The sequence below is a fragment of the Nerophis ophidion genome, linkage group LG08, assembly GCF_033978795.1.
Source record: "Nerophis ophidion isolate RoL-2023_Sa linkage group LG08, RoL_Noph_v1.0, whole genome shotgun sequence".
Classification (NCBI taxonomy): Eukaryota; Metazoa; Chordata; class Actinopteri; order Syngnathiformes; family Syngnathidae; genus Nerophis; species Nerophis ophidion.
Window position 1 is genome coordinate 69,302,678 of NC_084618.1, and position 12,777 is coordinate 69,315,454.

A 12,777-nucleotide genomic window follows, 5' to 3' on the forward strand; every position below is an offset into this window, starting at 1 on the left:
TAGAAGAAAAAGAAAAGAAACGGCAGATCAACTGGTCTAAAAAGGGAGTCTATTTAAAGGCTAGAGTATACAAATAAGTTTTAAGGTGAGACTTAAATGCTTCTACTGAGGTAGCATCTCGAACTGTTACCGGGAGGGCATTCCAGAGTACTGGAGCCCGAACGGAAAACGCTCTATAGCCCGCATACTTTTTTTGGGCTTTGGGAATCACTAATAAGCCGGAGTCCTTTGAACGCAGATTTCTTGCCGGGACATATGGTACAATACAATCGGCAAGATAAGAAATATGGCAGTGCCATGTTGGCATTTTTTTTTTCATAATTTCAGTTGATTTGTTTTGGAAAACTTTGTTACAGTGTTTAATATATCCATCACAACAAAATTAGGCATAATAATGTGTTAATTCCACGACTGTATATATCAGTATCGGTTGATATCAGAATTGGTAATTAAAAGTTGGACAATATCGGAATATCGGCAAAAAAGCCATTATCAGACATCTCTAGTTTTTATCCATCCATCCGTTTTCTGTATCGCTGCTTCTTATTAGACTCAGCTGGAGATTGTCCCAGGTGAATTCCGGGTACACCATGTCCTGGTCAATTTACAGTCCTAATTAGCCTAATACAGTGATTCCAAACCACTGCGCCGTGGCAAATTAGTGAGCTGTGAGAAATCATCAGGTGTGCCACGGGAAATTAAAATGTCACGTAATTCACGACAAATAATGTATTATCTTAATTCTTGGCTCTTGTCCAGTGCGGCATAATGTCCATTAAAAGCTCTATAATAGATGGCAGCAGGTACATGAGTAACCTAATCCTTATTTCTGTATTACAGTAGTTCAACTAAAAAGGAGAAAAAAAAATCGTTGGAGGAAAACTAAATTAAAACATTTGTATGCTCGTACAACATTAATTACCTTTAGCATATCAGTATGAGGAATTAAATTATGGAATGGATTAAGTAAAGAAGTTAAACAATGTACTAGGGGTGTAACGGCACGTGTATTAGTATTGAACCGATTCGGTACGGGGGCTTCGGTTCAGTGCTGAGTTGTACTGAAGGAGTTTCCAGACGGACATATTAAGTAGCGTAAACCAGGGGTGCCCATTACGTCGATCGCAATCGACTGGTCGATCTCGGAGGGTGTGTCAGTCGATCTCAAGCCAGGCATTAAAAAATAGACATAAAAATGAGCAATCATCAATCATACCAAGACTTCACCTTCGTCAGTTGTTTGACATTCTCGGCACCCGAGGATCTTGTGAGATGACGCTGGCTGCTGCGAACTCATATTTAAGAAAAAAATCACTAACAGGGCGGACGCAGAGAAACACATTTTATTTCTAGAGACTCCGTACCTACTGTCAAAACTCTAAAGACCGACAGCACAGTTCCTGTCTTCACCATAAAAGACCTGTTTCATCCTGCCTGTGCTAACAAAATAAGAGTCTCAGAAAGCTAGCGTGTACAAGCTAGCAAGCTACGGAGTTTGATCCCAATGTATTTCTCCCCCGCCCTCAGCGACCGCTTTCTCACTTGCTTGCCCATCCGCACAGTCACTGACGTCACTCACCTGCTGCCAGACATTAAAGGGCCACACACATATGCTACTCTCATAACAAAGTGTTTAAAAACGAGTATGCAAGTTGGACAAATGAGATGCCAAATCCAACCACTTTCATGTGGTATTGGACAGAAAGGAGGACTTTTTTTTTTCCTCCATTTGAAAATGCGGACGTTATCAGCACCACTGTCTAATTCCAATCAATGCAAGTCATCAGAATCAAATACACCAACTTATATTCTTGTCTTCATGAAAGAAAGGAATCTATGTGTGTTAAACATGCTTGTATTATCATTAAACACCATTAACTTGTTAACAAAAATTTATTTTTCATAAATAAATAAATATAAATTATAAATAGGAATGAGGTAGATCTCCTCGACTTGGTCAATTGAAAAGTAGCTCACCTGCAGAAAAAGTGTGAGCGCCCCTGGCGTAAACAATACTCAAAATGCCGGACATTTGAGGCATTTATGAAACTCTGCCCTGCCAGCCCTGCAAAAGAGGACATGTCCGGTGAAAAGAGGACGTATGATCAGTAAGGGCTGTCAGGGCAGGGTTTTTGAAACGCCTCAAATGTCCGGCATTTGGAGTTATGGTTGCGTGTATTTTCAATGTACGTTCAGGGTTAAGAAGGGGTTAAAAACAAAACACATTGTGCGCTTAACAGCAGCATTCGTGAGGGAAGGGCAGAGACAGAGAGAGCGAGAGAGTTATGATAAACGCGCATGCGTCTCCAGGCTCTGTTCTTATCCATTGATTTTTCAGATTTATTTTTTTATTATCAATAGCTGGGGTGTCAAAAGTGTGCCCCGGAGGCCATTCGAGGCCCACAGCTTATGTTTTAAAGGCCCACGGCACATTCTAAAAATACTATTAAAATAAACAAAAACATAACAAAAGTGAAATAAAAAAGCTTGAAGGTTAAATATAATTTAGAAAAAGTTGCAATGTTGACTAATTAAACGAAACTGTTTTTTTTCTTTCAAACTGTCATTGCTCAAAACATGATATTGAATCAAAATCAATGTTTTTATTAATTATTGACCTATCCAAGGTTCCCATTACTTCACATCAAATATTCCACTTAGAAAAAAATTTTTGGTGGAAGATTTTGCAAATTTTGTTAATAAATAACCCATAAATAAATGATAAATAAGTTGGCTTCACGGTGGCAGAGGGGTTAGTGCGTCTGCCTCACAATACAAAGGTCCTGCAGTCCTGGGTTCAAATCCAGGCTCTGGATCTTTCTGTGTGGAGTTTGCATGTTCTCCCCGTGAATGCGTGGGTTCCCTCCGGGTACTCCGGCTTCCTCCCACTTCCAAAGACATGCACCTGGGGATAGGTTGATTGGCAACACTAAATTGGCCCTAGTGTGTGAATGTGAGTGTGAATGTTGTCTGTCTATCTGTGTTGGCCCTGCGATGAGCTGGCGACTTGTCCAGGGTGTACCCCGCCTTCCGCCCGATTGTAGCTGAGATAGGCGCCAGCGCCCCCCGCGACCCCGAAAGGGAATAAGCGGTAGAAAATGGATGGATGGATAAGTTGTACTTGTATAGCGCTTTTCTACCTTCAAGGTACTCAAAGCGCTTTGACACTACTTCCGCATTTACCCATTCACACACACATTCACACACTGATGTAGGGAGCTGCCATGCAAGGCGGCACCCATCAGGAGCAAGGGTGAAGTGTCTTGTTCAGGACACAACCGACCCAAAAAATTATATTTTGTTGTTTTCTTACTGTACTGAAAATGAACTGAACCGTGACCTCTAAACCGAGCTACGTACCGAACCAACATTTCTGTGTAACGTTACACCCCTACAATGTACAGATATGATCCAGTTTAAGAAACTGTTCACATTAATAGTGCTTACAAAGTACCCAGAAGAATAATTATGCGAAACACCTTCAACCTTATTGAAAATGGGATATTTTTCATCTCAGTATGTTTATCATGACTGACTTAATTATCTATTTCAAGAATGGCTATTTTAATCATCCACTGATGTCATTGTGCTATAAAAAAGAAGTTAGTAAATGAACGTATGTATTTGACTTCTTTTCGGACATGTTGTAAAGAGAAATGATATGAAATTGTGTGATGTATTATGCAGTAAGTGTGTTCATGTTCGAAATGAACTAAAGAAACAAAGAAAGAAAGTTCCTCGACTTGCAAGCTTAATTGGTTCTGTGACAAAGCTTTTATCTGGAAACACTTGTATTTCCAACGTCTCTCATTAAAATAAACTAAAATCAATTTATCTGGTGCTTGGCTCCCTTTTAAAAAGAAAAACTAACTTTAAGATAGGAAATGTTCGATAAAAACGATACAATAGAATGTACTACTAACAACTACATTAGTTTTAAAAAGTATTGTAATAATAATGTACAACATTTACCATGGATAGTGGACTTCTCCTTCTAGCTGCATCTCTGTCAAACACACCATCAGCAGCTTTTTTAAAATTTTCATGCATAACTGTCCGCCGTAGAGATAATATTTCAACATCCCTGACTGGCGTAAGACTCCTTCTGCTTCAGTATGGTCAGACTTCCAGAGATAGGCTCCAACTGCTTCCCCAAGTTAGCTACCTACACGCTCTGTCATGTTTTAAATGGTAAATAGGTTAAATGGGTATAGCGCTTTTCTACCTTTCAAGGTACTCAAAGCGCTTTGACACTATTTTCACATTCACACACACACAATCACACACTGATGTCCGGAGCTGCCATGCAAGGCCCTAACCACGACCCATCAGGAGCAAGGGTGAAGTGTCTTGCTCAAGGACACAACGGACGTGACTAGGTTGGTAGAAGGTGGGGATTGAACCAGGAACCCTCAGGTTGCTGGCACGGCCACTCTCCCAACCGGGTCACGCCGTCCTATGATTTATTTATTCTTTTAAGTCAACAAATATAATCCGCTTCTTTTTCTCAGCACTTTGGGTCACAATCACCTTCTTCTTTCCCATGGTTGGAAAACATAGTGATGTCCATCTCTAGCTGTAAGCTAATTCAAATAAAAAAGATGTTTTGGCTGAATCTTACAGGGTTCATTGGGACATTTTCTACTCTAGGGGTTGCCAAACTTTTTGACCCGGGGGCCGCATATATATATATATATATATATATATATATATATATATATAATATATATATATATTATTTTTACATATATATATATATATGTAAAAAAAAAAAATATATATATATATATATATATATATACATACACACACATACAGTATATATATATATATATATATATATTTTTTTTTATCTATTTTTTTTTTTGTGTGTATATATATATATATATATATATATAAATAAACTGAAATAAATCACATCTCCACTGATGTTTAAAAACTCTACACTCGGAGTCTATATTACGTTGCCCAACCGATTTTGCCATTTTTTTCCCCCCCTCCTGCACTAATTGACTAAAAGGGCGTGCACGTGATGATGTCATGGTATCGATGGGAAAATGCATTTCTAAACAATATGACTTGCCTGTGCGGCGAGGAGACCCTGAGAGTAACAAGCGGTAGAAAATGGATTGCTGGATGGGATAGAAAGGACAGATTAAAAAAATTATAATAATAAAAAAATAATAATAAATGAAACTTTTTTATTTTTTTATTCAGGCCTACACTGCAAAAAGTCAGTGTTCAAAAACAAGAAAAAAAATACAAAAATGAGGGGTATTTTACTTGAAGTAAGCAAAATTATCTGTCAATAGAACAAGAAAATTTGGCTTGTCAAGACTTTCCAAAACAAGTTAAATTAGCTAACCTCAATAAACCCAAAAAATACCTTAAAATAAGTATATTCTCACTAATAACAAGTGCACTTTTATTGGTAGAAAAAAAGAGACCTTTTTGCTCAATATGTTAAAAAATATTCTTAAATTAAGTAAATGTTAGTGCCATTATCTTAACATAATGATATGCGGTCGGCATCATGATTTTTTTTTTTTTTGCCATGCTTGAAGTAAGAAATTATGACTTTAAAAAAGTAGTTTTATACTCGTGAGTGTTAATGACACAACTTTGCATCAGTTGATATTCTAGTTTCAAGCACGTTTTACTTAATATAGCTCATAAAATCTTAGCAACAAGCTTTAATATTTTACTGAGATCATTTAGGACCAAAACCCTTAAAACAAGTAAAACATTCTAACATAAAATCTGCTTAGTGATAATAATTATCTTATCAGATAGAAAATAAGCAAATATCATCCATCCATCCATCCATTTTCTACCGCTTATTCCCTTTTGGGGTCGCGGGTGGCGCTGGCGCCTATCTCAGCTACAATCGGGCGGAAGGCGGGGTACACCCTGGACAAGTCGCCACCTCATCGCAGGGCCAACACAGATAGACAGACAACATTCACACTCACATTCACACACTAGGGCCAATTTAGTGTTGCCAATCAACCTATCCCCAGGTGCATGTTTTTGGAAGTGGGAGGAAGCCGGAGTACCCGGAGGGAACCCACGCATTCACGGGGAGAACATGCAAACTCCACACAGAAAGATCCCGAGCCTGGGTTTGAACCCAGGACTGCAGGACCTTCGTATTGTGAGGCACACGCACTAACCCCTCTGCCACCGTGAAGCCCCAAATATCATCCATATTTGAGATATTTAATCTTACTAAGATTTCAGTTTTTGCAGTGTACCCGTGGGCCGGATTTTGAACGCTGGCGGGCCGTAGTTTGGGGACCCCTGTTCTACACCAACTAACGGTGGGGATTCTTGTAACTCAGATTTTTGCTTGCCACTTAAATCCTAACAATCAGAGACAGTTCTAAGTTGCGGAGCTCTTAAGTTGAGTTACCACTCAAACACCATTTTTGGGGCTCTATATTAAACCATGACTTGATTACGGTCAAGAAACATGCATGTTTTTGGGACGTGGGAGGAAGTACCCGGGGAAAACCCACGCGAGCACGATGAGTACATGTTCCGACCAGGGATTGGCACCCCGATGCAGACGAGCTCCGCTGTGCTGCCAATTTGGAGCTTCATGTTTAAGTAATAACTTCCAAACCTCAATCTGTGTCTTTGTACAACATTTTTCTCCAACATACGGTGCAATATTTAACAGAATGTTTAATTAATGGTGTTAAATAATGCCCGGCTCCATCTCTTGTCATGTTTTTTTTTTTTTATATGTATACATCAGTCTTTCTGTCTGTCTGGATCATTTTTTATTAATGGTTCAATTTCCCTGCATTTCAACTCATCTTCTTTGGTATTGGAAAAATTCCTCTCCATTTATGAGTGGTCCCCCCCCTGTGGCAGGTATGACATGCCAGGCCCGGACGTCGTACACGGAAGACGAAGTCCTGTGGGGACATCGTTTCCTTCCTGTCATGTCGCTGGAGGAGGGCTTCTTCAGGGTGGACTACTCTCAGTTTCACAACACCTTTGAGGTGCCAACGCCTCCGTACAGCGTCAAAGAGCAGGAGGAGAAGTCATCGCTGACGGCATCTAACCATCTCCCCGTGGCTCCTGCGTCGTCCTCCCCGCCGGCGGGTAACTGCGGACGAGGAAGCCGCCGGGGGAGGCTCCTTTCGGCGGACCACGCCGATCACGCGGAAGACCAGGCCGCCAAGCTGCCCAGCAAACTGCAACGCATGAGCTCCACCAGGGAGGAGCAACTGTGGCGGGGGGGGAAATCAGGGGTGGCCCTGCCCGGCGGGAAGGCCTCCAGCACGGGCGACCTGCCGCTCAGCATCCAGAGGCTGAGGTCCGGCTCCATCCCCGCCGCTCGTCAGGGAGGACGCCAGGAGGAGCAGGTCCAGCTCCTGTCCTTGGATGGGGACGCTGAGGAGGCAGACGTGGATAAGCACAGACCGCCGTCGGCCATCAGCACCATCACCACCCAGAACCCGAGTTCCTTTGCCGGGGGGCGGCTGGAAGACAACTTGCCTGCCAAACTGCGCAGGATGAACGCCGACCGCTAACGCTAAGGACCAAACCTGAGACTTTATGGGCATTCTGAAACAATGAAATACTGTGATGTCACAACATTTAACTGCAGGTTTTATTTGCTTTTAGAAAGTCAAGAAGCCCTTCGCCCACACATACCGCAAGTGGTTTTGATAGCTCGCCATCTGTCCTTCAACATTTTCATTTCCATTCACACACTTTCTTACGAGATTACATAGACTGTCAGTAAACAAAGCACCAAAGTGGGGCTGATGCCGACTGATTGTTTGCTAACCCTTCTTTTCTCTGCTTGGTTCGCCTTGGAAGGTCAAATTACTTTGTGGAATTCAGGATCAAGTACGATAAAGGGGTCTAAAACCACAATCAAAGATATATAAGCCTGTTTGTCCGCTTAAGGAGCACCCTTAAGGCAGTGTTTTTCAACCCTTTTTGAGCCAAGGTACATTTTTTGCGTGGAAAAAATCCTGAGGCACACCACCGGCAGAAATCATCAAAAAACGAAACTCAGTTGACAGTGAAAGATCGTTGTCGCAATTTTTGGATATGACTTTAAACCATAACCAAGCATGCATCGCTTAAGCTCCTGTCTCAAAATACTTATTATTATTATTACATTATTTTGACTTTATTGCTGTTTTCCTCTGTGTAGTGTTTTAGTTCTTGTCTTGCACTCCTATTTTGGTGTCTTTTTCTCTCTTTTTTTTTGGTATTTTCATGTTGCAGTTTCATGTCTTCCTTTGAGCGATATTTCTCGCATCTACTTTGTTTTCGCAATCAAGAATATTCCAGTGTTTTTTTAATCCTTCTTTGTGGGGACATTGTTGATTTTCATGCCATGTTCGGATGTACATTGTGGACCACGTCTTTGCTCCACAGTAAGTCTTTGCCCTCCTCCAGCATTTTGTTTTTTGTTTTACTTTGTAGCCAGTTCAGTTTTAGTTTCGTTCTGCATGGCCTTCCCTAAGTTTCAATGCCTTTTCTTAGGGCTACTCACCTTTTGTTTATTTTTGGATTAAGCATTAGCCACCTTTTTACCTGCACACCGCCTCCCGCTGTTCCCGACATCTTCAAAAGCAATTAGCTACCGGCTGCCACCTACTGATATGGAAGAGTATTACATGGTTACTCTACCAAGCTCCAGACAGCACCGACACTCAACAACAACACATAATTTGCAGACTATAATTACTGGGTTGCAAAAAATATTTTGAACCCAAATAGGTGAAATTAGATAATCTCCCATGGCACACTAGACTGTATCTCACGGCACACTAGTGTTGAAAAACACTGCCTTAAGGTAAGAAATAGCTCGTCCCTGGTTGGTACTCTCAAAGGTATTTGGAGTTGTTTAGGTTCTGGAAATCTTAAGAATCCAAAACAGGGTCCCGTTATGCATGAAGAAACAGATGTATAATGTAATTTAATCAATCAATCAATCAATCAATGTTTACTTATATAGCCCTAAATCACTAGTGTCTCAAAGGGCTGCACAAACCACCACGACATCCTCGGTAGGCCCACATAAGGGCAAGGAAAACTCACACCCAGTGGGACATCGGTGACAATAATGACCCAGTGGGACGTCGGTGACAATGATTACTATGAGAACCTTGGAGAGGAGGAAAGCAATGGATGTCAAGCGGGTCTAACATGATACTGTGATAGTTCAATCCACAATGGATCCAACACAGTCGCGAGAGTCCAGTCCAAAGCGGATCCAACACAGCAGCGAGAGTCCCGTTCACAGCGGAGCCAGCAGGAAACCATCCCAAGCGGAGGCGGATCAGCAGCGCAGAGATGTCCCCAGCCGATACACAGGCAAGCAGTACATGGCCACCGGATCGGACCAGACCCCCTCCACAAGGGAGAGTGGGACATAGAAGAAAAAGAAAAGAAACGGCAGATCAACTGGTCTAAAAAGGGAGTCTATTTAAAGGCTAGAGTATACAAATGAGTTTTAAGGTGAGACTTAATGAATACAAGGGCTCTCCATATGAAGTTCTCAGTCGCTTCCTGCTCCATCACCGACAATAATATATTGCCAGATTTCACCTTATAGTCCTTAGCAGCTCTTGTGATGCACAGCATTAGTGGTGCTTGTCTTTTTGGGCCCAGGCACTGGGTTCAAACCCTGGACGGAGTTGAGGTATGGCAATGTTTATATGTTTTAAGACTGTTGAAATTGCCATATCGCACAAAAACATTTTTAACAACTAACCCGTTTTAGTACAAAACATGCATCAAGTTAAATTCATGTTTGATTCCAAAGTATAAAACCATTTTTTTTTAGCCTGATATGACATGTGGGTGGTACAAGACACTACTGTATATGAAATGTTCTCAATTTTTCATGATGTTGTACCAGTATCATGAGTCCCTTTAGAAGCATCAAACTCATTTAGCGTTCTAAAAAGAACCCCCCACCCCTACAAAAAAATAAAAAAGGCTTTGCTACACATCTTAAAGCAGTGGTTCTTAACCTTGTTGGAGGTACCGAACCCCGCCAGTTTCATATGCGCATTCACCGAACCCTTCTTTAGTGAAAAATAAAATGTTTTTTTCTTATTTTAATGATGTTACTATATTAAATAAATACTAATAAAGATATATTTTACAAACAGAAAGTTACAGGAATGTACACATGATCCCATGTTTACATCTCATTGTGCAACACGTGAATGTTTTAGTAGTACCAAAATGCGATATCGGAAAGGGGTACAAATTATTTCCAACCCCACCTTGTACAGAGCTCATGAAAAACAATGGGTTTTTTTGGCATTGTAAGTGTGCTAAAACACTTGTATTAGAAAATAATCTCATGGAAATGATTACTGTCATTTGGTTACAATAATAAAACATTGAACTTGTTATTTAGTCAGGTATGGACAGAGGCTCTGTCAAACCCCTGAGGCCAACTGACCGAACCCCTAGGGTTCGATCGAACCCAGGTTAAGAATCACTGTCTTAAAGCCAGAAGCCACCAGTCAGCTACAGACGACAGAGTCGTGAGTTTTACTATCTTATTTTATTTTTTTAGGCGAACCGAGCATGACGTGGCTGTTAAAACGAACAAAAAAAGAGGATAAAGCCTACTTGGAGACAGCTCATGAGGAGTTCAAGTACCTTGTGGTCTTGTTCACGAGTGAGGGATGAGTGGATCGTGAGATGGACAGGTGGATCGGTGCAGGGTCTGCATTGGTCCGTTGTAGTGGAAAAGGAGCTGAGCCGGAAGGCAAAGCTCTCAATTTACCAGTTGATCTTCGGTCCCATCCTCACCTATGGTCATGAGTTTTGGGTTATGACGGAAAGGAGAAGATCACGGGTAGAGGCGGTCGAAATGAGTTTCTTCCTTCGGGTGGCGGGGCTCTCCCTTAGAGATAGGGTGAGAAACTCTGTAAAGCCGCTGCTCCTCCACATCGAGACAAGCGAGATGAGTTGGTTTGGGCATCTGGTCAGAACTCCACCCATACGCCTCCCTGGGGAGTTGTTTAGGGTGTGTCCGACCGGTAGGAGACCAAGGGGGAGAGTCTATGTCTCACAGCTGGCCGGGGAACACCTTGAGATCCCCCGGGAAGAGCTAGACTAAGTAGCTGGGGAGAGGGAAGTCTGGTCTTCTCTGCTTAGGCTGCTGCCCCCGCAACCCCACTTTGGATAAGCATAAGAATATGAACAGACACACAAAACAGTATGTTCACAATACCCTATTCAACTTCCAGCATCGAGGCTACATTTCGGCCCTCAAATACCTCACTGTGAGACTTATTTAACACTGGTTAATTACAACAAACTCAATAATATTCATACAAATATGGAAGACATTGGAAGGGTTAGCAAGCTGGCAGTTTGACTGAAGAGAATCACTGATATACAATTCAGGTTCATGCCATTTACAGTTTAATCACTCAATGTGTGTTTTTATTTCTTATATTTACGAAAGGCCACTGTGGTATAAGGGGACAGATGAAATGTCCAATTTGTTGATTGCCATGATATTACTAATATACATGTATTGTTTTTGCAACTATAGCGTTAACATTTCTGAAACTCACTGTGAAATACCTCAAGCTGTTGGGCAGAAACGTGTACAGTACAGGGTCATCCTCTGAAGCACGGCCCTCACGTGGGCTGTCCTTGTTTTCCCTTTTTCCCACATTTTTAATGACAAATATAACTACATGGCGGTGCTGTTTTTAAACCCTTTGTGTCAAATTGACTTAAAATTTCTCACTTGTCGAAAAAAAAAAAAAAAAACGCCCTCCATAACCTTGAGGTGTTTGACTGAATCCCAACGAAATTTGGTGGAAGACGGAGCAAGGGTGGTTTAAAAAACATGGCCACCATCAAACAATCTAATTGCTCATAGATCATTAAACATTTGTCTAATGATTATAAAGTACTGCACTGCACAAGCCATAGGGGGCGCCACTAATGTTACTTCAACATCAAGGGTTGGAATTGGGGGTTAAATCATGAAAATGATTCCCGAGCGCGGCCACCGCTGCTGCTCACTGCTCCCCTCACCTCCCAGAGGGTGAACAAGGGGATGGGTCTAATGCGGATTATATTTTCACCCCACTTAGCGTGTGTGTGGCAATCATTGGTACTTTAACTTTATACGCATGTGAATAATGTGGACACCCCATAGTGCAGTGGTTCTCAAATGGGGGTACCCGTACCCCTGGGGGTACTTGAAGGTATGCCAAGGGGTACGTGAGATTTAAAAAAAAAATTCTAAAAATAGCAACAATTCAAAAATCCTTTATAAATATATTTATTGAATAATACTTCAACAAAATATGAATGGATGTTCATAAACGGTGAAAAGAAATGCAACAATGCAATATTCAGTGTTGACAGCTAGATTTTTTGTGGACATGTTCCATAAATATTGATGTTTAAGATTTATTTTTTTGTGAAGAAATGTTGGCCCTACGATGAGGTGGCGACTTGTGCAGGGCGTACCCCGCCTTCCGCCCGATTGTAGCTGAGATAGGCGCCAGCGCCCCCCGCGACCCCAAAAGGGAACAAGCGGTAGAAAATGGATGGATGGATGTTTAGAATTAAGTTGATGAATCCAGATGGATTACAATCCCCAAATAGGGCACTTTAAAAATATGTATTTATAATTGAATCACTTGTTTATTTTTCAACAAGTTTTTAGTCATTTGTATATCTTTTTTTCCAAATAGTTCAAGAAAGACCCCTACAAATGAGCAATATTTTGCACTGTTATACAATTTAATAAAT

General features: G+C 41.3%; 1 protein-coding gene across 1 annotated transcript in view; it reads left to right on the plus strand.

Annotated features, from left to right (window-relative positions):
• LOC133558305 (G protein-activated inward rectifier potassium channel 1-like) overlaps positions 1 to 11,388 on the plus strand; it is a 33,131-nt gene extending 21,743 nt beyond the window's left edge. The window contains exon 3 of the mRNA XM_061909571.1: positions 6,880 to 11,388. Within this exon, the coding sequence (XP_061765555.1) occupies positions 6,880 to 7,544 (665 nt within the window). The 3' untranslated portion in view covers positions 7,545 to 11,388. The remainder of the gene's footprint in view (positions 1 to 6,879) is intronic.
• The last annotated feature ends 1,389 nt before the right edge of the window (positions 11,389 to 12,777 follow it).